Consider the following 27,475-nt stretch of genomic DNA (forward strand, 5'->3'; position numbering starts at 1 on the left):
TTAGAGTTAGCCAACTGTTTATTGTGATTTTCATTTAGAGTAACTTAGACTTCACGTGTCCCATTTCAGTTCCCCCAGGGTGGCCAGTGACCAGGTTTCTCGGGGACCACTGACCTTTTCCTCTGGGCTCTGTGGTTCCATTTGGAATGACTTTGATTTCACTGCTCTGATCTGTACTGCTCGCTGCATTTTATAGTCATCATCTTTGTTTATATCATCTTTTATTTGATTAAATACATATATTTTATATATTAACCAATTTAGAGTATTTCTCATATTAAAATACTTTAATGTACTAATTCTCTGAATTTAAGGAATCCACTTGGCTTGTTTCTCTAATTTCAAACATTAAGACAAGAGAAGTGCAGCATTCAGTTGAGTTCTGCATTTGAAAATTCAATTTTAGGAGAACAAATATTCCTAGAATTGCAGGTAAGGAATCAACAGGCCAGAGGTTGAACTAATCATGTTGATGTGGTTTAGCACTTTGTTTATCTCTGTTACTAATCTACCCTTTAATGTACAAACTAGGCAGACTGAAAACTCTAGTTTACAGGATGACTAAGAGGTGAAGTGCATCCACTCGCTCTCTTTATCCATGGATGTTTATCTGCCGTTTACTGCTCATCCTTCATGTCTTGAGTCTTTTGCTGAGCAGCGTGCTCTGATCTGAGCATACACCGTTTCTTTTTCTGCTGTGGTTTTCCCTGGACTCGGTGGCGCCATGGTCGGGCTGTTCCACGTGGACTTCCTGCAAGACAGGCCCACAAAAAGTCCGGTAGACGTCCTCCTCTGCTGTCAGCCAACCCCCTTCCTCTGAGTTAACAGGACATCCCCACCCCTAAGAAAACCCCAGGCATTCGAAAGATGACGGCGACATGGATTCCGAGACTCCGGACAAAATTTTGTGCACGCGCAGTAACTGATTGGCTTCAGGGTGCAACTCCCTGCTGCGAACTCTTGTTTGTTCAAGCTGGTCAGTGAGTGTGGAGTGAATCCATTTTGCAACCATTATTGTGACCCAGATTTGATAAACGATTCCTGCCCTTTCAGTAATAATGGGTCCCTTGACTGGGTTGTGTTGTGTGGGGAGACAGAGGGTGTCTTGTTAGAAATCATTTGCTCTTTTTCAAACACCCCAATGTTTTTTTTTTAACCATGAAAAGGACTTTGCTGACTGCGCTGGGTGTGCAGGCAGGCCCTGGGCACTGAATGTTCCCTTGCCATCTGAGCTATAAACAAATAACAAATTATGCAACAAAGCCTCTCAAGGTTTTGCTTTTCTGTTTCCAGGCCCCGGGTGCTCTTTCTCACACCATGGGCAGCTCGGGAAGAAAACGGAAAAGCTTTCTGCTGGAAGCGCATCAAGAGCAGAAACTAGGCCACTCGGTGCTAGTGATTCCCCGGGGCTCCTGGCTGCTGTGGAAGCTTCCATGTAGCTCATTTCAGAACCAGTTCTTGGTGTTTCAGAGCTAGGCTGCTAAGGCCTGTGTAGATGGTGAAAGAGCATTGTGGGAACTGAACAGCATCATGGGAACCAGAGGCCATTGCAGGCGGCTTTCTGAGCCAGCAGGAGAAAGCTCAGAGCAGGTTAGTCTCTCCCCATTTTTGAAATGAAATCTTAATAGGCCAGAAGAGGGAGGTCCTTTGTTTTTATTTATTTTATGTGAGAATAAACCTGTGAGAATGGTAATTTGGTTTCATTTTTTGCAGACGATACACTATTGGCTCTAGGAACTTAATTGTGCTCTCAGAATTGCAGTGATAACCTTCGTTTAGCAAGGCTGCTTTTGTTCTTAATAGTTATGGTGCATTAAACAGAGCTATCCCTTAGTCCCCCCAATGCTCTAAGCTTTTCCCAGAAATAAAGGAGGCCACCATTTACCTTTGTTCTGCAAACTGTATTCTCAGAGATCACCCCATCACTCTTGGTTTCCGTGACTTCTTCTAAAACTAAATCAAAGAAGATACAGAGTTTGACCAGCATACTTAAAAATAGTGTCTAGGAATATCCTTAGGAAGGAAGGAGTTGAGAGGCAATGTAATGCGCTTAACAAATGTTACTATTCCAATTGCTGGCTTGCATCTTTTCAACCTTCTTTTATTGCTATTATTTCATGTGTTTGGGTGTTTTGCTTGTGTGTATGTTTGTGCACCAAGTAGGTACCTGATGCCCTCTGAAGCCAGAGGGTGATGGATCCTTTGGAGTTGGTGTTACAGATGATTGTAAATTACTGGCTGGGTGCTGGAAATTGAACCCTGGTCTTTTGGTAGAACAGTGGCCACTCTTAACTGCTGAGCCACCTCTCTAGGTCTAGTTTATAATTTGATTTTAGTTTTTCGTTGATAATTTGTTTAGGGAAATGGCACTGAGATTGTTTTACCTGTGTCTTGTTCACATAGTCAAGTTCTTCTGGGCTGCTAGTAATATCACTTAGTTCAGTCTGAGTAGGCTCAGACTTGGTAACAGGGTGTTTTACTCTGTACTCTTCTACCTGATGCTGTGGGACTACAGGACACACCATTTGGTAAGGATGTTTGACAGCGTTGAGTATGAGAGCATTCTGAGTCCAAGGAAAAACCCTACTATGAACAGCAGGATGATATAGAAGTTTCCAAACGTTTCTGAGCTACGATGTGTTGACTTGTGACTTCTCATAATATTTTAACCCCAATGGTTGGGAATTGAGCAGAGAGGCTGAATACATATCTATATAATATGGGTAAAACTAAACAACAATAAAAATTGGCTTACTATTTCAATAGTTCTAGGATTTCAACACTGTTTTACAGTGATTATTTACTTCCAATGCAATTTACATTTATAACAGAAATAAATTAGTTTAGTTCTAGAATATGAAAGAACAGAAGATAAAATGCCCACGGTGGGTCAGAAGTCTAGATGATCAATGTGTTCTCGAGGTAAACAAACAGGTTGAAACCATTTTGACATTTGAGGATTTCTTAAACAAAAATAATTCAAAGTGAAATGATTCAGCGTATGGCCAAAATTTGTTCATCTATACCCTGTGATTTTTATTAAAAAAAAACATTTCAGATCTCTCTTGTCTCCTTGATTTGACTGTATTTGAACTGGGGTCTTTGTGTACAATCCAGGTTGACCTTGAGTCCCTTGTCCTCACGCCTTGTCACCTGAATGTTAGCTCGGCTTGTGAATGGGCCCTCCCAAAGCAGGCTGATGCATTGTTATCTCAATGGCTCAATGTGAAACCACGCAGTGTTAGTGGCGTGATCCCAGTGCAGACACACAGTTTGAAAAGCCTACTTATTGTCCACAGGGAAGAGAAATGGTTAACAAAACAGGGCGAGCTGAGCGTGATGGTGTGCACCTATAATCCCAGCAACTCACAAGGTTGAGGCAGGAAGATCGTGACTCTAAGGCTAGCCTTGGCTACACAATGAGACCTTATCTAAAAAGCAAAACAGCAAACACCATTTCACAATTAACCAAACTAGCGATAGCAATAATGTGCTAATTTACTAAAAACATATTTGGAGTTGTGTGAAGATATAAATGGGAATGTTTGATTTACATAGTTTACTTCTGCAGTTACCTGATTTTCTTTGAAGAGGAAGTTATTCTTTTATATTTTTCCTTGTGTCATGATCCTGCTGAATAGGAGGGAAGGGCAGGGCATTGTAGAGCATGGGAAGGAAGGGAGAAGCATCTTTAAGAGAGTGACCAACCTGTTAAGATGCCATCAAGGTGGTCCACCATGAACTTTGCATCTTCTTCTGTAAAGCACATGGGTGGCTTGATTTTGAGCACATTCCTGTGGGGGCCATCGGCACTGAGAAGCACCCCTTTCTCCTTCATCCTAATCAGTGCAGGAAAGGACCATGAGCATGTGCAGTGGGGATGAGGGACCGTGAGCACATGCAGTGGAGGATGAGGGGCAGGCAGTGAGCACGTGCAGTGGGGATGAGGGGCAGGCAGTGAGCACGTGCAGTGGGGATGAAGGACCGTGAGCACATGCAGTGGAGGATGAGGGGCAGGCAGTGAGCATGTGCAGTGGGGATGAAGGGCAGTGAGCATGTGCAGTGGGGATGAGGGGCAGTGAGCACGTGCAGTGGGGATGAAGGACCGTGAGCACGTGCAGTGGGGATGAAGGACCGTGAGCACGTGCAGTGGGGATGAAGGGCCGTGAGCACGTGCAGTGGGGATGAGGGGCCGTGAGCACGTGCAGTGGGGATGAGGGGCCGTGAGCACGTGCAGTGGGGATGAGGGACCGTGAGCACGTGCAGTGGGGATGAGGGGCCGTGAGCACGTGCAGTGGGGATGGGGGCCGTGAGCACGTGCAGTGGGGATGGGGTCGTGAGCACGTGCAGTGGGGATGAGGGGCAGGCAGTGAGCACGTGCAGTGGGGATGAAGGACCGTGAGCACGTGCAGTGGGGATGAGGGGGCAGTGAGCACGTGCAGTGGGGATGAAGGACCGTGAGCACGTGCAGTGGGGATGAGGGGGCAGTGAGCATGTGCAGTAGGGATGAGGGGCAGTGAGCACGTGCAGTGGGGATGAGGGGGCATGAATTTACTTATAAATGACGTGCTGGGCTTCGGCTGTTGCAGGTGTCCTTTTCTCATGGTCCTTCACCAAATCAATGCCAATAAAAAGGCCAACACCTCTGAAGAAGAGGAAAAAGAGTCCATGTGTACTCTCTGAGCCCCGCACTGTCACCAAATGACATTTAATGTCAAACTGAGTGTGATGTTAAGTGGAAACGCAACTGATTTTAACTAGCTCAAGAGGCCACTAGCATCATAGTTGCTTCTCATGTTTGAAACAAGTTTTGCCATCAGAGATTTCCCACCTCACTTAGTTTTATAAGAGGATCATACTTTAAACAATTGTGTTTATATATGCATGTATGTGTGCGTAGGGAATGCATGTGTACACAGGCACGTGTGTGCATGTGACTGTGGTGGCCAGGGGCCAGCCTCGGCGGTGTTAGTCAGGGGCCATCTCTCTTAACGATAGCCTGTGTGCACTACGGTTGCAGGTGAACACCACTCACCTGCCGTGGTAATGAAGGTTTCGGGGACCGATTTAGGTCCCTGCGCTTGTACAGCAAACTCTTTACCCACTGAGCACACTCTCCAGTCCTCAAACAACACTTGATGCCATTTAATTTCTCAGGCTACTCCTTACAACTTTTTATAACTATCTATGAAAAATACCCAGCAATGAAGATAGCATTTCCCTCCTCATCCACACATACTTGGAATAATCCTATCTTCCTTCCTTTCCCGGGCTTAAAATTATCCTAACTTTACAGAACAAAAGTCTGCAATTTTTAAAAAATATTTATTTATTTATTTATTATGTATACAATATTCTATCTGAAAAAAAAAGAACAGCTATGTAAAAAAAAAAATTCTGTCTGCATATATGCCTGCAGTCCAGAAGAGGGCACCAGACCTCATTACAGATGGTTGTGAGCCACCATGTGGTTGCTGGGAATTGAACTCAGGACCTTTGGAAGAGCAGGCAATGCTCTTAACTGCCGAGCCATCTCTCCAGCCCCCAAAGCCTGCAAATTTGAGGAAAGATATGTACCCCCATGTTGCCAGGGTGGTCCCTGAGTCCTGGATTAAAACCCCTGCTCTCTCTGTTTCTCAGTGTTTTAGAAACTTGAGTTCAAGCTTTCAAGTTTACAAGGTTGTTATGGAGAAACAAATGCATACATGATGGTCGGTCAACCCACCTGATATCCCCTATCAAAGGGTGCTTAGCTTTCTGTGCCTCCAGTAGCTCCATGAGGTAATTCCCCACTCGGACAGCATTTCCCTGAAGGTTTTCTTTCTCAATTACGTCCAGCACAGCCAACCCAACAGCACAAGACACTGGATTTCCTCCATACTACAGACGAAGATGAGAAAACAGCAATGGAATTAGTGGTATTTCTTCATTCATGAGAAATTTGGCATTCAACGTATGTCTGAAAAACAAAACCGATTTTAATGCCTTCAGCAGTCCCCACAAAAGTATATATTATTAAAGATAAGAATGCTTATGTAAATGCCATATATATAAATTTTTAAAATATATTTTATTTTGTAATAGTAACCTATCAGACTTAGAAGACAGAATGATTTTGCTCATTGGAACGGAGTGAAAATTCACTCCTGGAAAATTCTCCAGGATATGTATCTAGTGTGAGGGATTATAAGGGGTTTATTGGTTCCCCCAAGCAACAGAAAATATTAGATTGTGAATTAAAGATTCTGAAGTGTGGTTCAGTAATGGAAGTCAGTGTTTGTGTCCTTAAAGAGCTGAGAGAAAACAGCTAAGCAATATTTTCTCTGAATAACAAGCTCTTTCTGTGCTTGCACCCTTGCTTTTGCTGCTGTGCACACAACAGCGACTCTTCCAACCTAAAGCATTTACTTGGGAGGATAAAGCCAAAGACAGCTTTCCAAGGGTCAACACGGAGTCTCTCTTATGAGAGTTGACAGATATTCACGGTACCAAATCATCTAAAGCTTTCAAAGTGTTTAAGGAATTTCAACACAACACAAGATAAGGAAGATCACATCATCTGTTAATGAAACAACCCCCAAAGATTAGCAGGAAATCTATCCTGACAAAAATCTAACAAGCATGTTATCAGAAAAGGAAAAGTTCAAAGGGAATCCAGGCTGGTGTGATTGAAGTTTGAGTATTAGAATGATATGCTGGTAATTTTTTTAAAGATTTATTTATTATGTATACAGTGTTCTGCCTGTATGTCTGCCTGCAGGCCAGAAGAGGGCACCAGATATCATTACAAATGGTTATAAGCTGCCATGTAGGTGCTGGGAATTGAACTCAGGACCTCTGGAAGAGAAGCCAGTGCTCCTACCTCTGAGCCATCTCTCCAGTCCAGAATGGTATGCTGGTTAATTGGAGCCCTTTTCTTTATTATCTAAGAATATGCATTAATTTCCCCTCTTAGAATTAAAGCTGCGAACCCAAACTTACTGTATTGAAATACTCTATGCCAGTGCTGCTGAAGGTTTCTGCAATTTCTTTGGTTGTCACCACACAGGCCATGGGGTGACCGTTGCCCATAGGCTTCCCCATGGTGACGATGTCTGGAATGAAGTCTTCGCCATGCATTTGGAAGCTCCAGAAATGCCTCCCAGCTCTACCAAAGCCTACTTGAACTTCATCAGCGATAAACACGCCCCCTGCCCTGCGAACATGTCTGAAAAGCAAAGAGATATGCGGAGGAGTGTCCCCAACACTACCCAAAAAAGACGATTGGAAGCAGAGAAGTATTAACCCAAAGCCTCCATCTGAGGACTCAAAACCATGTAGCAACATTACAGGCCAATCGCAATTTCTAGATTAGATTTACCCCATAAGGGATGTATGCTACTTAAAGTAAGCTGTATTGCAACATTCCACTTGGGGAGAGAGTTGGACAAGTGGCTCTATCCAGGGCTATTCTTCATGTCTACTAATTGACAAGGCTTAGTTATGGGCCAATGAGACAGGATGCCCAGCAGGAGCTGGGGTATAGTTCTGCAGGCTGGACTATGTTAAACCCTGTATCTGCTGATCTTGGTTAAGATCAGGGACATCCTAGAGTCCCAAGGCAGCAGGCAGACAGCAGCAGTTTTTTTTTTATTAGCTAATCTGGAAGTATGACCTTGTAGACTTGCCACAGTACCCTCAGTTTGACCAAGGATGCCCAAGTCAAGTACATACTCAGCCACTTTCTGGAAGTAGCCTGCTGGAGGAATAATTTGTCCACCGCAACTCTGCATGGATTCAGCAATAAAGGCGGCAATCTATACAAAAGAAGATGGGGTCACAATCTTTACAAGACACCTACCCCCTAAAAAGTTTCCTATATGACAGGTTTTTATTTTTAAAGATTTATTTTTATTGATGTGTACGTGGGTGTTCTGCATGCCTGTTTTCTGTTCTATGTACATGCAGTACCCAAAGAGGCCAGAAGAGGGCACTGGATTCTCTGCAACTGAAGTTACAGAGCATTCTTAACTCTGCTCTGTAGATGTGGGAACCAAACCTGGGACTTGAAAGAACATGCACTCTTAATGACTAAGCCATCTCTACAGCCTCAAGAGCACACCATGGTAAAGAAGATTTATCTTTAACTTTATGCATGTGTGTGTACATGTGTGCAGGTGTCGGAAGGCATGAAGCCTTCCCCCCTCCCCCGTCCCCTCGAGATAGAGCTGTGAGTAGCTGTGACTTTGGTGCTGGGAACCAAACCCGGGTCCTCTGCAAGACCAGTGTGTGTTCTTGACGGCTGAGCCATCTTTCCAGCCCTTTGAGTAGGTTTAAAATGACTAGAAACAGACCTGTGGTGCGTGCTACACAGTCTGCTAATTAAAAACAAAAGCTGCCTGTGGCCATGACCTAAATAAAGTCCTGCCCCCTGGGGAAATGAAAACCGCACGAGGAGAGCTTAATTAAGGGCCAATCTCTTTTGTCAGGCTGTGCCGAGTAAAAGTATTGTTTTGATGTCTATGACATGAACCTTTGCAAACTGATCGAGGTTCAGAAGGCATGACCTTGGTGCCCGTTCCCTAGTTAGTAAAATAGGACTGTTTGAGGCTAGAGTCTGCACCAGGGGAGCGGGCACACAGCCTGGAGCTCCACACAGCACTCGGTCTGTATTGGAACCAGACTTTCCTCAAAAGTTAGGCATCTCAACAGAAACTACAGGGGAAGCATGTCAGGAGGAGAAGTTCGAAGTGGCAATCACTGACGGAAGAAGAGAAAGCTCAAAAAGGCACGAGGAAAGAAATGTAGAGAACCAAGTCTGCCCCTAGACTCCTACCAGAACCGGCGTAAACGCTTTACTTCAGAGTTACTTAGTGTCTTAGCTCTAAAATGAGGCTGCCGGAGTCTAGAAATTTCTGCTCCAACCTTCCATGATATCACAAGCACAGCCGACATTTAGAAGTGTATGCCCCGTATTTATTTTTGCATAGCTTTCAGCATTGGTAACACAGTGCCATCAGGTCCCAAACTGTGTAGCACTGATATTGATAGAAAACGAAACAAAACTAAAACAACAAAAACCAAAAATCACCTAGACCCTCCATTAGCAGCAGACTCCATATCATTTTGCTGAGGTAAAAACAAAAAAATTTTTTTGAAAGCATCAAAACTGCAGGGAGGAGACTCGGAAGCTTCTATGGAAGGTAGAGATTTAGGCTCATTTGCACCAAGATGTCATAAAGGACCTGAAAGCAAGGCAGGGGTGGGGGTGGCAGTGTGGAGGTGGGGAGGGGGGTAGGAGAGCTACTCTAGAAAAAAAGAACGGATCTCCTGTCACGAAGGCAAAAGAATTTTTAATTCACTGGAAAAGGCAAATCACTTTTATTTAATGAAGCATTCATATCGTCACGTCTGTGCCAAAAACCAGTTTAAAGGCTGCGTGTTGTCTAGTTGCTTCTAATCTGCACCTACGCAGCCCTGCAGTGGTGGAGACTAGAACACGAATCTGCAGACAGTGGGGTGAAGACCGAAAGCAGGAACTCCTTTCCTACCCTCTACAACTCCGGTGCCCTCTGGGAAGTCCGGGCCTGGGGGCGGGAAAGGTCGTTTTTCTGCCTTGGGGTAGTGAGGAGCCGAGCTTCAATTCTGTGGTTCCAGGAGCCCCCTAGCTCCAACAGCATCATCGCTCCCTTGAGGATCTGAGAGCTGGGACTGCCCTGGACACTGAAGCCCCTCTGCCGCTTTGCTTCCCCACGACCCTCACAGTTGGGAGAGCCTGGCTTTAGGAACCAGATTCTTTGCGGTATGTGAGGGATCAGAATTAGCTAGCAGCATTGGAGAAGAGAGTAGTTTTATATCTAAGATAGATAACATTTTACTATGACAGTGTAACACCAAAACCAAGTGAAAATGTAACCAGCAAAGAACAGAATGGAATTTTCGATTTAATCTTTTTTCTTTTCTGTAGAGAAAACTATTATAACTATTTCCGTAAAAGACGTTAAGTGTTTCCCATAGTGCCCACCTTCCTTCCTCTGCTCTGAGCATCTTTGATGATTTTCTTCACTTCGTCGGCATAGGCTGTGGCTGCGTCTTCGTGGTCCTCTCTGTATTTCCCTCTGTAAGTATCTGGAGTTGGTGCCTAGAGCATCAGATGATACGGTTTCTCATTATTTGCCTCTTGGCCAAACTTGAAAACCAAGAGGTCATCTATTCCCCCCGCCAGGGCATGTTGGAGAGTGGTTGTGTTGACCCAAGAACCCCCAGTGCCTTTTATCTCTGTACATTTCTTTTTTTGGTTTTTTTCGAGACAGGGTTTCTCTGTGGCTTTGGAGCCTGTCCTGGAACTAGCTCTGTAGACCAGGCTGGTCTCGAACTCACAGGGATCCGCCTGCCTCTGCCTCCCGAGTGCTGGGATTAAAGGCGTGCGCCACCATCGCCCGCTTATCTCTGTACATTTCTGAAGGCTCCGAAGAACTGGCATCCTTCAATTTTGAGCTGGGCCCAGACCCTCTAAATCAAAAATTTATCCCTATTCACATAGAAAGCAAATACAGATTGGCAGATGCAATTATGTTATATAAAAATAAAAAGAGGTGGAGACTGTACTAATGAGTGTTTGTAGAACAAACTTAGGCTGTCAATTATATCACAAACTACGATCACTTAGAAAACTTGGGTTACCTTAGTGCTTATTCTTAAAGCCTTGAAATAAAGCAGTGAGGTCTCTAAGGGTCCACTGACCCTCAACTAACACAACCATATGAAGTGAATTTCACTGTTTCAACAACTTGTCTGGCTTCTCCATTTGATGTAATATACCTTTAAAACAATTCACATTATTTACATAATTATGATTTATATAAAATTTTAAATTTTATTAGTTTTTAAAACGTTTTGGTCATTCCTTGTGGATTTTATTTTTTTTATTTTTTGGTTTTTCGAGATAGGGTTTCTCTGTAGCTTTGGAACCTCTTCCTGGAACTCCCTTTGTAGACCAGGCTGGCCTCGAACTCACAGAGATCCACCTGCCTCTATCTCCCCAGTGCTGGGATTAAAGGCGTGCGCCACCACTGCCCGGCTTCCTTGTGGATTTTATATCATGCAATTCTAATCCCACTCATCTTCCCATTTTTTCATATCTACCCTCTGCCCTTGCAACCTCTCCCCCCCCAATAAAAGAAACTTTAAAAGAAAAACAAAAAGCAAACACAAAACCAAACAGAACAAAACAAAAAGTCTCGGCATGTGTGCCACGCCAAGCTGTGGCATGACACAGAAATCGCGCAGTATACCCTGTAGTCCATAAACTTCTAAGTATTCATTGCAGTGAGCCATTGGTCTGGCTTGAGGCCTCAGCTTTCTGCTTTATGTAAATTATTTTTATGATCGTCATAGAAACTCTCTTAGCTCTGGGTGTCGATCTAGTACTAGTAATTGGAAGAGTAACTGAAGACCAGTGGGCACAAGAACAAAACAATAGCTGCTGAAAATCTCATCTGTCACTAAACTCTCTGACCAGGATTCTCAGTGTGAGCCACATGCTGCCAGTACGTGGCCCTCTGAGGTCAGCATGTTATATGACCGCTCTGATTCTCAGTTTCTCTCCCATGGGTCCACTCTGCTCCGAGGGTTGGGCTGGATGGCACTAGGCATTCTAGCCCCAGCATTCTGATGATAGGACGTGGGGATACTTACCACATGTACAAATTCCTTCTTGACATCTTTGCCCTTCTGAAACTTATAGGGACTGATCTCAATTAATGATGTCAGGTGACCGTGGTAAGCACTGAAATGGTAAAGAAACGCAATGGAAATTGTTCCAAGAAAGGTGTTTTTCCATATGAAAGCCAATATTGTATACTACTCTGTATTCGTCGTCTGGGGAGAATTTCCTTGCTGGTGCCACATATAACTGTATGACTGGATCCAGCCCTTCCTGTCAGTACCGGCCATTTGATATGTCCATTTTCTTTTCTACATACAATGAAGTACACGAGAAATCTAATGTGTCCTCATAGGCAATGGTTTTTTATTACAGTAGGAAAATAAACATTTTTGAATTATATTGCTAAATTAGATTCTTTAAATTTGAATGTTTTCATATCTTCATGCAATCCTGTGATTTGAGTTTTCTAGATTCTTTTTTGTTTCATTTTGTTTCCTTCCTTCCTCCCTCTCCCCTCCTTTCTTTCTTTTTTTGACACAGTGTTTCCCTGTGAAACAGTCCTAGCTATCCTGGAACTCTCTTTGTAGACCAGGCTGGCCTCAAACTCACAGAGATCCTCCTGCCTCTGCCTTCCAAGTGCTTGGATTAAAGGCGTGCGCCACCATCACCTAGTTTAGTTTTCTACATGCTTAACCACTTTAAGCATTTGTTTATTTCTTGTGTGTGCATATGCAGCCTGGACAACTGGAAGGAGTTAGGGCTTTTCTTCCTCCATGTGGATCCAGGGGCATCAGACTCCGGCTGCCAGGCTTGCCAAGCCTGCTGAGCCACCTTATCAGCCTAATTTTTAATTTTTTAAAAATATTTATTTATTTGTTATATATACAATATTCTGTCTGTGTGTATGCCTGAAGGCTAGAAGAGGGCACCAGACCCCTTTACACATAGTTGTGAGTCACCATGTGGTTGCTGGGAATTGAACTCAGGACCTTTGGAAGAGCAGGCAATGCTCTTAACCCCTGAGCCATGTCTTCAGCCCCCCAGCCTAATTTTTTAAAAAACATACATCTCTCATACTGTTGTCTGGTCTTGAACTCCTGGCTTCAAGTGATTATTCTGTCTCAGTTGGGACTACAAGCATGTGCCACCATGCCTGGTTAGTAAGTCTGAATTTGAATGTTTCCATATCTTCATGCAATCCTGAGATTTGAGTTTTCTACATTCTTTTTTGTTTCCTCCTTCCCTCCCCCCTTTCTTTTTTCTGAGATGGGGTTTCTCTGTGAAATAGTCCTAGCTATCTTGTATATCCCCCACCCCCACTGTGGCATTTCTTTTCTTTTTTTTTAATTTTATTTTTACATCCTAGCCAAAGATTTCTCTCCCTCCACTTTTCCCAGCCCCCTACTTCCCCCCACCCCCATCCACTCTTCTTCCCCTGTTTCTCCTCAGATACAGGTAGGCATCCCATGGATATCAGCCAGCCACAGTTTATCAAGCTGCAGTGAAAGCAGGCATCCCTTCCTCCACTAAGGTTGGATGAGACAATCCAGCGGGAAGAGTAGGTCCCCAAACCTGGCCACAGAGTCAGAGACATTCCCTGATCTCACTGCCATGGCTTTCCATTGGGGATGCTGTCTAGTGAATGGTTGGTTGGGGATACTAGGCTAACACTAGTTTTCTGGAAGAAAAACTTGAACTGAGTGGCGACTGAGTAGCTACAAGATACTTTTCTCTCCCTTAAGGCACAAATGGCGATGATATTCCTCTTTCTATTTCTTGCCCAGAAATATAATCAGCAGATGTGGAGAGAAAGGTCTAAAAACCCATCTACAAATAATTCCAAATAGAGATCCTCTGACCTAGGCTGTATAGAAATCTGCAAAGCAGCAGCAAAAGGAGGAAACTCCTGACTGGAAAAATTAAAAAGAATACGAAAAGGCAACGCCAAGGAATGATAAAATCATAAGATTTTTGAGGAGATTCTCAAATCAACAGTGCCAGTTAAGATATGTTACACCCATTGGATTAGCAACAGTTGGGAAAAACAGAAAGCTGGGTAGTATTGGGTTTGGTTAGACTTTGGAGAGGGGACCTTTCTTGTGCTGTGTCTGGAGTTGTAACCACACTGGAGACAAAATATTGAAACCTTTAATGGCACCTTCATGTACCTTGCTGCCCACCTATCTTGTTTCTGGAATTTATCCCTAGGGAATTCTCGGAATATCCTGTGGAGGACCGTGTAGAAGGATTTCTGCTGGTGCTGGGAGCAGATGCAGTCAGTGACCGTCACTGGGGGTACTGCCCAGTGAGAACAGCACTGTTATAATACCGTAAGGCAGCAACTCCTCGCGTGGAGCTATGGGCACTGGCAGCATCTCTAGTCTGACCTTAGAGGTGCTGTAGTGTAAAACAGACAGTGGACTTTCGATACTCAGTGAAAAAAAAAAAGAAATGAAAGATATGTCAATGTAGTTTATGCTGATTACATATTAAAATGACAGCATGTTGGCTACCCCAAACTACTGGAAGATTTAAAATCCCATACATAGCTCACATTATGTTTCTATTGTCAGAACTGAGTTAGAGGAATGCAATGCCTTTCAGGAACTCTGTGTGGGATGAAACATGAAAAGAGAGATCGACACTAACTTTGGTAAAGCAGATGCACGTAAGATAACATGTTTTACATGATGTAAAAAATGAAAGCACGTGGAAGTACATGCAGAGCTCGTTGGGAAGAGGAAAGGGATCCTTGGAAGGAGGGAGACAGGAAGGGTAATGGTGGAGAACATGATTGGAAAACACATGCACATGTATGAAAATGTTGTAGTGAAATCCATTATTCTAGAGTTACCATGTACTAGTAAAACATTTCAAATAGCATAACATAGATGCTAAATATATTATTATAGTCTTCCATAGGTCCACAAGTATATAAGTAAGTAAGTCAATAAATATATGGTAAATACATTATTATACTTGTCCATAGGTGATGGAGGATGAGAATTTTAAAAAAGAAACACCCCACCTCCTATACACAAAACCTAAGAATATGTTTCATAGCAGAGGTGATTTTTTAGGTGTATTGAGGACCATTCAATGAGAGCTTTATTCTGGATCATCTGGGAGGAGCCCACACAGTAACAAATGTCCTATAAGAGAAAGTAGGAGGCAGGAGCAGGATGGAGGTGTGGGGAATTGAAGCAGAGGCTGAGTCGGGTGATGGCTGACTTTGAAGGTGAAGGCCGGGACTGCAAGCCATGAGACACAGACATAAGACGTGGGAGAGTCAAGAATTCCCACAGATAACCCTGCTTTTAGCTCAGGGAGTCATTTTAGCTTTCTGACTTACAGAAACAATACAGATCACTTTGTATTATTTGAACCCAAAATTTCGTAGCAACAAATGAAGAAGCGACAGAAAATGAATCCCATTAAGAGGAGTCTACATGAGGTCCGTATTTAATTCCACTCTGTAGATTTTTGGGCATAATGTGAACCCATATGTGGTGGCATGGAGGGATACAAGGGCAGACAAAATAATTTTTAAAATGTTAGTAAACATGGATGCCAAATATCTTGTTTAAAATTAGCAAATTCATGTTCGAGAGGTAATAAGATCATTCGTAGCCATGAGCAAATAAAAATACTAAAGTTTTAAATTTGCTATAAATTGCTGTCTTTAATATTAAGTACAGCGGATAATCCCAATAGAGAAGCAAATGTTTGGATTTTAAAGAAATTATTCTTATTTTTTTTAAAAAAAAAAAAAATTTTGGGCTCTTTGTTTCTATGGCCTGCCTGCACCAAGCAGGGTAGGCGCTTTGTTTGCAACCTGCCCACCAGCACGGAGGCCTGATCTCTAGGCGCCAGGAGACCCAGCGTTGGGGTGAGTTTCTGACCCTGCGGCGCCAGCCCGGGAAGGGGAGTTCAGAGGTTCCTTGGCCCCCTGTCCTTCTTGAGCTCTCGGCAGGGCCCCCACTCCCTGCATACCTCCTCTTTCTTCCTAGCCCACCCAGCTCCCATCCAGAACCCTCCCCACTTTGCCCCACCGCCTTCTTTCTGCACATAACATCACCCAGCCCAGCCAGTCTGGGCACTGGGTCCGAATCATCGGGGCACCCAAGCGGGCGGGAGTCTCTTTGTTTCTATGGCCTGCCTGCACCAAGCAGGGTAGGCGCTTTGTTTGCGACCTGCCCACCAGCACGGAGGCCTGATCTCTCGGCGCCAGGAGACCCAGCCTTGGGGAGACCCAGCGTTGGGGAGAGACAACGTTGGGGAGATCCAGCATTGGGTAGGCAAGGAGACCTGATCCGGTAAAGAAGATCCATAAGGGAGCATTTGGAAGAAGAGATGGGTAGACGCCAAGGCAAGAATTCGCCCAACAAGCTGAAAAGCAACATGAAGCCACCAGAAACCAGCGACCTCACAACGGGAGGACATGAACACCTTAATCAAGAAGAAGTAGAAAAGGTTGACTTCATGAAAGTGATTGACGCCCTTAAACAGCATGTAAAAAATGCCCTTATAGAAATGGATGAGAAATATAACAGAAAGTTTGAAGATCTGAATAAATCAGTGAATGATACCCTAGAAAACCAAGGAAAAACAATCAAACAGATAATGGAAACGGTGCAAGACTTGAAAACTGAAATGGAGGCAAAGAAGAAAACACAAACAGAGGGCCGGCTGGACATGGAAAATTTAAGTAAACAAACAGAGTCTACAGAAACAAGCATAACCAACAGAATAAAAGAGATAGAAGAAAGAATCTCAGATTCTGAAGATACCATAGAGAAAATAAACACTCTGATCAAAGAAAACAGCAAGTCCAACAAACTCTCATCACAAAATATTCAGGAAATATGGGACACAATAAAAAGACCAAACCTAAGAATAATAGGAGTAGAAGAAGGAGAAGAAGTGCAGCTCAATGGTCCAGAAAATATATTTAATAAAATTATAGAAGAAAACTTTCCCAACCTAAAGAAAGATATACCTATGAAGGTTCAAGAAGCATACAGAACACCGAATAGGCTGGATCAAAAAAGAACATCCCCTCGCCATATAATTATTAAAACACAAAGCATACAGAATAAGGAAAGAATATTAAGAGCTGCAAAGGAAAAAGGCCAAATTACTTATAAAGGTAAACCTATCAGACTTACACCTGACTTCTCCATGGAAACCATGAAAGCCAGAAGGTCCTGGATAGATGTACTTCAGAAACTAAGAGACCATGGATGCAAGCCCAGATTACTATACCCAGCCAAGCTTTCGTTCACTATAAATGGAGAAAATAAAATTTTCCAGGATAAAAACAAATTTAAACAATACGCAGCCACAAATCCAGCCTTACAGAAAGTAATAGAAGGAAAATCACTAACCAAGGAGTCCAACAATGACCACAATAACTCAGACATCTAGAGACCCTTCACCAACACAAATCAAAGAAGGGAAACACACAAACTCTACGACTAAAAAAATGAACGGAGTTAACATCCACTGGTCATTAATATCACTTAATGTCCATGGACTCAACTCACCTATTAAAAGGCACAGGCTAAGAGATTGGATACGAAAACAGGATCCAACATTCTGCTGTTTACAAGAAACACACCTCAACCACAAAGACAGGCACCTACTCAGAGTAAAGGGCTGGGAAAAGGCTTATCAAGCAAATGGACCTAAGAAACAAGCAGGTGTGGCCATACTAATCTCTAACAAAGTTGACTTCAAACTTAAATCAATCAGAAGAGATGGAGAGGGGCATTTTATACTCATAACAGGAATAGTTCAGCAGGATGAAGTCTCAATTCTGAACATCTATGCCCCTAATTTAAAAGCACCCATGTACATAAAAGAAACATTGCTAAAACTCAAGGCAGCCATCAAACCGCACACACTAATATTAGGAGACTTCAACACTCCTCTCTCACCAATGGACAGGTCAATCAGACAGAAACCTAACAGAGAAATAAGAGAATTAATGGAGGTAATGAATCAAATGGACTTAACAGACATCTATAGAACATTCCACCCAAATAGGAAAGAATATACCTTCTTTTCTGCAGCTCATGGAACCTTCTCAAAAATCGACCACATAGTCGGTAACAAAGCAAACATCCACAGTTACAAAAAAATATTAGTAACCACCTGTGTCTTATCAGATCACCATGGATTAAAGTTAGAATTCAACAACAATGCTACCCCCAAAAAGCCTACAAACTCATGGAAACTGAACAGTCAACTACTGAACCATACCTGGATTAAGGAAGAAATTAAGAAAGAAATTAAAGTCTTCCTGGAATTCAATGAAAATAAAGAAACAACATACTTAAACTTATGGGACACTATGAAAGCAGTCCTAAGAGGAAAGTTCATAGCACTAAGTGCCCACTTAAAGAAAACAGAGAAAGCTCACATTGGAGACTTAACAGTCCAACTGAAAGCTCTAGAAAAAAAAGAAGCAGACTCACCTAGGAGGAGTAGAAGACTGGAAATAATCAAACTGAGGGCTGAAATCAACAAAATAGAAACACAGAAAACAATCCAAAGAATCAATGAAACAAAAAGCTGGTTTCTGGAGAAAATCAACAAGATTGACAAACCCCTATCCAAACTAATCAAACGGCAGAGAGAGAATTTGCAAATTAATAAGATCAGAAATGAAAAGGGGGACATAACCACAGACACAGAGGAAATTCAGAGAATCATTAGATCTTACTACAAAAGCCTATATGCCACAAAACTGGAAAATGTAAAGGAAATGGACACTTTTTTAGATAAATACCATATACCAAAGTTAAACCTCCCTACCAAAAAAAGCCCAGGACCAGATGGTTTCAATGCGGAATTCTACCAGAACTTCCAAGAAGACCTAATACCTATACTCCTTAATGTATTTCACAATATAGAAACAGAAGAGTCATTGCCAAATTCCTTTTATGAAGCTATAGTTACTCTGATACCAAAACTGCACAAAGACTCAACCAAGAAAGAAAATTATAGACCAATCTCACTCATGAACATCGATGCAAAAATCCTCAACAAAATACTGGCAAACCGAATCCAAGAACACATTAGGAAAATTATCCATTATGATCAAGTAGGCTTCATCCCAGGGATGCAGGGCTGGTTCAACATACGAAAATCTATCAATGTAATCCAGCATATAAATAAACTGAAAGAAAAAAACCATATGATCATTTCATTAGATGCTGAAAAAGCATTTGACAAAATTCAACACCCCTTTATGATAAAAGTATTGGAGAGATTAGGGATACAAGGGTCATACCTAAATATAATAAAAGCTATATACAGCAAGCCGACAGCTAACGTTAAATTAAATGGAGAGAAACTTAAAGCCATCCCACTAAACTCAGGAACACGACAAGGCTGTCCATTCTCGCCATACCTCTTCAATATAGTACTTGAAGTTCTAGCAATAGCAATAAGACAACATAAGGGGATCAAAGGGATTCAAATTGGAAAGGAAGAAGTTAAACTTTCGTTATTTGCAGATGATATGATAGTGTACATAAGCGACCCCAAAAACTCCTCCAAAGAACTTTTACAGCTGATAAACACCTTTAGTAATGTGGCAGGATACAAGATAAACTCCAAAAAATCAGTCGCCCTCTTATACACAAAGGATATGGAAACAGAGAGGGAAATCAGAGAAGCTTCACCTTTCACAATAGCCACAAACAGCATAAAATATCTTGGGGTAACTCTAACCAAGGAAGTGAAAGATCTATTTGACAAGAACTTTAAGGCATTGAAGAAAGAAATTGAGGAGTATACCAGAAAATGGAAGGACCTTCCTTGCTCTTGGATTGGGAGGATCAACATAGTAAAAATGGCAATTCTACCAAAGGCAATTTATAGATTCAATGCAATCCCCATCAGGGTCCCATCAAAATTCTTCACAGATCTTGAGAGGACAATAATCAACTTTATATGGAAAAACAAAAAACCCAGGATAGCCAAAACAATCCTATACAATAAAGGATTGTCTGGAGGCATTACCATCCCTGACTTCAAACTCTATTTCAGAGCTACAGTGATGAAAACAGTGTGGTACTGGCATAAAAACAGAGAAGTTGACCAATGGAATCGTATAGAAGACCTGAATTTTAACCCACAAACCTATGAACACCTCATTTTTGATAAAGGAGCTAAAAGTATACAATGGAAGAAAGAAAGCATTTTTAACAAATGGTGCTGGCATAACTGGATGTCAACCTGTAGAAGAATGAAAATAGACCCATATCTATCACCATGCACAAAACTCAAGTCCAAATGGATTAAAGACCTCACTATCAGTCAGAACACAGTGAACCTGATAGAAGAGAAAATGGGAAGTACCCTACAGGAGATGGGCACAGGAGATCGCTTCCTATGTGTAACCCCAACAGCACAGACTTTAAGGGCAACATTGAATAAATGGGACCTACTAAAACTGAGAAGCTTCTGTAAAGCAAAGGACACTGTCACCAAGACAAATAGGCAACCTACTGACTGGGAGAAGATCTTCACCATCCCTGCAACAGACAAAGGTCTGATCTCCAAAATATATAGAGAACTCAGGAAACTAGACTTTAAAATGCTAATTAACCCAATTAAAAAATGGGGCACTGAACTGAACAGAGAATTCTCAGCAGAGGAAGTTCAAATGGCCAAAAGACACTTAAGGTCATGCTCAACCTCCTTAGCAATCAGGGAAATGCAAATCAAAACAACTTTGAGATATCATCTTACACCTGTCAGAATGGCTAAAGTAAAAAACTCCAATGATAGCCTTTGCTGGAGAGGCTGTGGAGGAAGGGGAACACTCATCCATTGCTGGTGGGAATGCAATCTTGTGCAACCACTTTGGAAATCGGTGTTTCGGTTTCTCAGGAAATTCGGGATCAACTTACCCCTGGACCCAGCAATACCACTCCTGGGAATATACCCAAGAGATGCCCTATCACATGACAAGAGCATTTGTTCAACTATGTTCATAGCAGTATTATTTGTAATAGCCAGAACCTGGAAACAACCTAGATGCCCTTCAATGGAAGAATGGTTGAAGAAAGTGTGGAATATCTACACATTAGAGTACTATGCTGCGTTAAAAAACAATGACTTCTCAAATTTTGCATGCAAATGGATGGAAATAGAAAACACTATCCTGAGTGAGGTATCCCAGACCCAAAAAGATGAACATGGGATGTACTCACTCATAATTGGTTTCTAGCCATAAACAAGGGTCACGGAGTCTACACTTGGTGATCCCAAAGAAGCTAAGTAAGAAGGTGAACCAAAGGAAAAGCATATAGTTGCCCTCTTGGCTATGGGAAGTAGACAAAATTGCCGGGGAGAAAATTGAGATCTTGGGGGTGGGGTGGGATGGGGGTAAGGGGAGATGGGGAGAGAGGGGGGAGAGGGGGAGAATGGGGGGAGCTTGGGGAAGGGGGAGGATTGGGATGAAGGAAGGTTGGATGGGGGAGCACGGAAGCACGGTTCTTAGTTAAGGGAGTCACCTTAGGGTTGGCAAGAGACTTGAACCTAGAGTGGCTCCCAGATACCCAAGCCAAGGTCCCCAGTTAGTTCCTTGGGCAGCTGAGGATGGGGAGCCTGAAATGACCCTATCCTAGAGCAATACTGACGAATATCTTGCATATCATCATAGAACTTTCATCTGGTGATGGATGGAGACAGAGACAGAGACCCACACTGGAGCACTGGACTGAGCTCCCAAGGTCCCGATTAGGAGCAGAAGGAGGGAGAACATGAGCAAAGAAGTCGGGACCACGAGGGGAGCACCCACCCACTGAGACAGTGGAGCTGATCTATTGGGAGCTCACCAAGGCCAGCTGGACTGTGACTGAAAAAGCATGGGATAAAACTGGACTCTCTGAGCATGGCGAACAATGAGGGCTGCTGAGAACCCAAGGACAATGGCACGGGGTTTTGAACCTACGTAATGTGCTGGCTTTGTGGGAGCCTAGCCAGTTTGGATGTTCACCTTCCTAGAAATGCACGGAGTGGGGAGGACCTAGGACTTACCACAGGGCAGGGAAATCTGACTGCTCTTTGGGCTGGAGAGGGAGGGGGAGAGGAGTGGGGGGAGGGGGAGAAGGGTGGGAGGAGGGGAAGGGAAATGGGAGGCTGGGAGGAGGAGGAAATTTGTTTTTTTTTTCTTTTCTCAATTAAAAAAAAAAGTTAAAAAAAATTTTGGAAATGATTGAGTTATGCAGAGGCCGCCGCAGGTGCAATTGTGTAAAATGTCAGCCTGGTTTCACATCAAGCCCACAAAGCTGCAGGCTTCAAGATATGCTGGAAAGCCTCCTGCATTTCCAGGGGCTTAGAAAGTAAGTTAGCCTCTGGATTTAAGCTAAGTTCAGCCCCTTATTGTGGAATTTCAAATCGCTGTTCCGTGACAGTTCCATGACACCCTTCTCCACAAGTGCCTGTGTTTTGGTATAGATAGGTTCGGTACAGATTGGTACACTTCTGGCTCTGAGGGGGCTTCTCCCTTAGAAACCCCGTGCCTAAGACTTACTGGTCAAGAGTGATCACATCCTGGTGGCCTCGGAACTGCCGTGCCAGGCGCAAGGCTAAGTCATTGGCTTCGGATCTATTGAGATAAGACAGAGAAGGGACAGGTGACAATCTTTTTTTAAAATGACTCAGTGTTAGTTACAAAAATTGTAAGACGACCTTTATCCAGAGAAGCATAATGCAGAATTTAAATTTCTTTCCCACTCCTTCTTGGTCACCCTAAGTTCTCAATATCATTTTTCTTTCTTTCTTTCTTTCTTTCTTTCTTTCTTCCTTTCTCTTTCTTTCTTTCTTTCTTTCTTTCTCCTTCCTTCCTTCCTTCCTTCCTTGTTTTTGTTTTTGCTTTTGCTTTTTTTCAAGACAGGCTTTCTCTGTAGCTTTGGAGCCTGTCCTGGAACTAGCTGTTGTAGACCAGACTGGCCTCGAACTCACAGAGATCTGACTGCCTCTGCATCTTGAGTGCTGGGATTAAAGGTGTGTGTCACCACCGCCCAGTTCAATGTCATTTTCTAACACATGTCACAGCCATTAAGGACTAAGACACAGAAGAAACCCAGAAAAATGACAGCCAAGCTTCCCACTTCTTGTAGCTGCACCAGTGATGACTAGTTTTAAAAGGATTCTGAAAACCCCATTGAATACTCTATCTAGGAGGGATGGAAGACCCTTAGCTGCCATTGTATACCCTATCTAGAAGGGATGGAAGACCCTTAGCCGCCATTGAATACCCTATCTCAGGAAGGATGGAAGACCCTCTAGCCTGGCTACCAATCATGTCGCAGGGACTCATTATTTGATTAAGGAAAGAACATCATCATGTTATTGTACCTAGTTTAAGAGTCTAAATATACTTTCCTTACTTGGATAAACACCGCTCAAGGGGTGCTTGTGATCAGCTGAGCATTTGCTTCTGTGTATTCTCACAATAATGCTGCAAGGCAAGTATTGCCATCTCCGTTTCTATGGGAACCAGAGCAAGGCTTACAGCTGATTGGACATATAGCCAGGATCTAGACAGACGCCTGGACGACTTTGAGACTATTGCTTTTGCAGGAAGTATGCAGCATCATGTGTGTTCTCTCACGACTGCACTGTTTGGCACCCATTTCTCTTTGATAGTCTGGGATTCTCTAAAGATGGCAAACACTATACTTCACTTTACAAGGCAAGGAGGCTTCTAACAATACAGGAGATCTTCAAAGGCCATCTCAGTTCTTTCTAAAACAAAATAATGATGTGCTCATTATAAAATACCTTATGGAAACAGGGGCCACAGAAAATCACACAAGCAGACATTATAGCTTTCTAAATAACAAATTCAATACAGTTAACCCTTTAAAAACAGAATGCTGTATACTGCTTTTCTCTAACATGACTTCCGGCTTCACACATCCTTGGGCATGCATCTGCATACCACACTTTCTGATACCTGTAGAGTTATCCACAGGATGGGTGCGTAACCATTTACGCTTACAAAATGTAAAAGTTGGAATGTATCTTCACTTGAATTTCCTCATGTTTGTGTTGGGAAAATATGCTCAATTATTGTAGGAACGCAAGTTAGTAAAAAAAAAAATCTTACGAAATTACCACTTGGTTAGGAGGGTCATTTATTTGCTGAGATCTGCATTTATGTATTGAATAGACTATGTGAGCCTGCCATTTATATTGCACATTTTACTGAGTGACAAGATGATGTCACTGTGTCCTCTTATGCTCGGAGTCTTGAAATAAACGATACAGAAAGGTCTGCTTCTAATCAAGGTCCCTTAGTGAGTGGCAGAATTTCCTTAATTTTTTTTTATAGACATCTGTATCACACCACGCATCAAAAGGAAAAGGTACGCAGGCGTAAATGGGGCGTGAGGATGGCAGAAACCAGACACGTACCCCGAATTTGTAAAGTAGCAAACAGAGAGCGTCTGCGGCAGGGTGTCTGTAAGGCGCTTGGCGTACTCCACGATGTTGTCGTGGAGGAAGCGAGAATTCGTGTTGAGTAGTTCCATCTGTTTCGCCGCGGCTTTGACCACTTCTGGGTGGCAGTGTCCCACTAAAATGTAGGACATAAAGGAACAGTCAACAGCCATAAGAGCTTGGGAGGAGAGGGGAATTTTGATGGAAAAAGAGAAAGGGGTTGGCTTCCTTCTCCCCGCGTTTTACGGAAGCTTTCCCCTTTTAGGGCGACTCAGCAGAGGGACAGCTGACATGAAATTTCCCCGAGATGAACCGGGCTCCACAGGCATTTCCTCCAAAGCTCTGCGCGCAGGTTGCTTACCGTGAGCCACGTTGTTGATGCAGTCCAAGTACCTTTGGCCTTTCTCGTCAAACATGTACTGTCCCTGGGCTCGCATTATTTTGATGGGATCCGCAGCAAAGAAAACTTTGCAAGAGGGCCTAGACATAGGCAAAAGAAATACTTTGGTCCCGTCAGACAATGCAGTATTTTTCCTTCTCAATGGAGGTCAATCATCAGTTGAAAATTAAAACAAATTTCAATTATAAAGGAAAGGGAAAACAGAGCCCAAGTGACCACATCGTTTGTTCATTCTACATTAGTGTGAATCTCTCCTCTTAATTCGCCGCTGGAGTCACTGCTCACATTTCTTTGTTAAAATATCCACAGTTTAACAGTTCTGTTTACAGGTGTACCAATCAGCTTACTTAAAACTCAGCTCTCTTTGGGACATTTTATTCTACTGGAACAAAGTTGGCCACCCTCACATAGGGTGATAACTATTCATTTCCTTATAATTTGGAGAAAGAGAGGAGGGGAAATAGGTGGTCTTACATGAGATAACATCTATTAACAGCAGTTTCTGACATTTCCTGAGAGCCAAGGTGGAAAGTACCTTTAAAAGGCACAGAGCCCTCTGCAGCCTGCAGCGTTCAGTAAGACCCAAGGTTCTCTGTGGGCCTCTTAACTTGTAGATACAATCTAACTGTTGAGTTTGAGTCCACAAGAATTTTCTCTCTCTCTCTCTTTTTATTTTAGCTGATGCTGAAAAAAAAAATATAAACTAGTCTACCGGTGGTGGTCTCTGAGTTCAAGGCCAGCCTGGTCTACAGAGTGAGTTCCAGAACAGCCAGGACTACACAGAGAAACCCTATCACAGAGACAAAACAAGACAAAACCTACATAAACCAGGAGATGGGCTATAGCTCTCTCATGAACTGCTTCTCTAATAGACGTAAGTGCTAAGATCTAATCCTTAATATTGTACAAAAACCTACAGCAACTTTTACGATAGCTGTAAGTCCTTTTAAAGTTTGAGGTTACTCACTACTCCCGATAATCAAAACACTTTTAAACAGCTGCACTTCACCTTAATAAATATTGCAAAGTCTCCACAAACCCCTAGGATATATGCAGAGTTCTTTTACATATGCAAAAGCACCAAAATAAAAACCATAGTTTTAGGCTTAAATGTCCATTGGGCCAAGATCAGAAACTTCAGTAGCATTGTGCTTGGCCATATATTACGCCATAAGTGTTCATTGAAATAACCAAGAATTATGGGGGCTTATTTTGCTCACAAAAGCATCCCTGAACAAACGAATTTAAGTATTTAAGATGGGAAAGTCATTTATTTGATACAGGACAAGTGCCACTCAAAATACATGAAAATTCTCTTTGTAGTATTTAGCTCTAAGTTATTTATATTTAGTTATAAAGTTCCTTATAATTTGGAGAAAGAGAGAGGGGGGGAAACAGGTGTAGGTATTATATAAGATAATATTTATTAAAACATCTATCTGTTTCTGACATATCAGGTGTTTTTGTTGTTTTGCCTGAGACAGGGTTTCTCTGTATAGTCCTGGCTGTCCTGGAACTCAGAGATCCGCTTGCCTCTGCATGCGCCACCACCAGTAGACTAATTTATATGATTTTTCAGCATCAGCTAATATTAAAAGAGGGGGGGGATGAATTCTTGTGGACTCAAAGTCAACGGTTAGATTGTATCTACAAATTACGAGGCACACAGAGAACCTTGGGTCTTACTGAGAGCTGAGCTGCAGGCTGCAGAGGGCTCTGTTCCTTTTAAAGGTACTTTCCACATTGGCTCTCAGATTGTAAAATTCTCCCTTATCCCATCTCCAATACTACTCTTCTCCTTTCACAGACTTTGCCGGTTTCCCTCAGAAATTATGTTTCCAAATGAATCTAGTTTAAAAGGTGTCAATCAGTGAGTGGGGGGAGGAACTTGGGCCACTGTGAGAGAGGTCTTAGTCTCCTCGACCTTTTAGAACCCTCCTGATGGAAGCCAGGAGCTTTTGTACCAGAACCTGCTCAGCATTTCTGCCCGGAACACATTGCTTCTTTCCCTTATCACTTGGTCTGTGCACTGTGCATTGACGACAGCACCAGGTACAAGCGCACTATGGATAGCTGCTTCCACAACGTTAGGGCACAGTCCGTATTGTCCTTTAAAAACCCATACACAAGATATTATCTCCCTCATTCTCTTTTGCTCCTGGAATGTTAATAATAAGACTTGACAGGGATGAACGAACACGACACCTAGCTGGGACCAGAGTTCAGGCCAGTCTTTTATACACAGTTCTATTATTAACACATAACACGGACAAAACAAACGCCAGGAGAACACAGCATTTAAAAATCGACGTGAGGACCCAGCTTAAGAAGAAGCTATAATGTGCTCGCGAAGCCCCCCGCGTTTTATTTAGGGGATTTAAGTTTTCTGCTAGCTGCTGAAACGCTTTATTGCCTCACCAAACACATGGGAAAAGTTCACTTTAAACAGAGGTTGTCAGAATGTGTTTGTTTTCGGAGCCATCACTCAAATGATTTCTGAGTTCAGCTGTAGAGTTGATGAGCATGGAGGCGTGTTCCCCCAGCCCTCTCACTGCGCTCTTTCCCAAGGCTGGATACCCGCCTTCAGGAGAGTGTGAGTTGGAGGAGCCGGCACCTCCAGCCACCTGCTTCCCGGCCTCTGGGAGACACAGAAAGCTCAGGTTGGGGCTTCTAGGAGTACCTCTTGGACAGGCAGAACTCTCCTTCCAGAGCCCGGGGGGTGTGGCGCTCTGTCTCTCCCACCCAGCTCCAACTGTTTTGTCCTCTGCCCCTTTCTGCCCGCTAAGGCTCCTTACCCGATGTGCTTGCCCCGCAGCGCCAGGGTGTCCGGTTTGCTATACAGCTCGCACATGGTCGTGCTCTTCCAGTGTGCCTGTCTCTGGAGGAGCCTGGGACACAGGATATATTTTCCTCCTGAGGTCTCCTGCCCTGGGCATCGGAGGTCACTGGTGGCATTAGCCACC

The 27,475-nt window shown here is 43.0% G+C and overlaps 1 protein-coding gene across 1 annotated transcript; it reads right to left on the bottom strand.

Annotated features, from left to right (window-relative positions):
* On the bottom strand, window positions 1-27,475 carry Etnppl (ethanolamine-phosphate phospho-lyase). Its single transcript, XM_041634066.1, has 13 exons — window positions 27,308-27,475; window positions 24,474-24,592; window positions 24,089-24,248; window positions 22,200-22,274; window positions 11,677-11,767; window positions 10,004-10,120; window positions 7,714-7,796; window positions 6,982-7,207; window positions 5,726-5,880; window positions 4,556-4,645; window positions 3,709-3,839; window positions 1,886-1,953; window positions 1-751 (listed from the first exon to the last, which is right to left on the bottom strand). The coding sequence occupies exons 1-13, from the start codon at window positions 27,361-27,363 to the stop codon at window positions 632-634; spliced, it is 1,491 nt and encodes a 496-aa protein (XP_041490000.1). The 5' UTR covers window positions 27,364-27,475; the 3' UTR covers window positions 1-631.

Source organism: Microtus oregoni, unplaced genomic scaffold (assembly GCF_018167655.1).
Source record: "Microtus oregoni isolate MIOR12 unplaced genomic scaffold, Mior012 000000F_ref0000247, whole genome shotgun sequence".
NCBI classification, from domain to species: Eukaryota; Metazoa; Chordata; class Mammalia; order Rodentia; family Cricetidae; genus Microtus; species Microtus oregoni.

Bases quoted from the DNA above. Each gene is read 5' to 3' on its own strand.
- Etnppl (XM_041634066.1), bottom strand. From the start codon at position 27,363: ATGTGCGAGCTGTATAGCAAACCGGACACCCTGGCGCTGCGGGGCAAG. The intron at 24,593-27,307 runs GTAAGGAGCCTT...GCCTATGTCTAG, and splicing joins CTGCGGGGCAAGCACATCGG to GCCCTCTTGCAAAGTTTTCT. The intron at 5,881-6,981 runs GTAAGTTTGGGT...CTTCGTCTGTAG, and splicing joins GCATAGAGTATTTCAATACA to TATGGAGGAAATCCAGTGTC.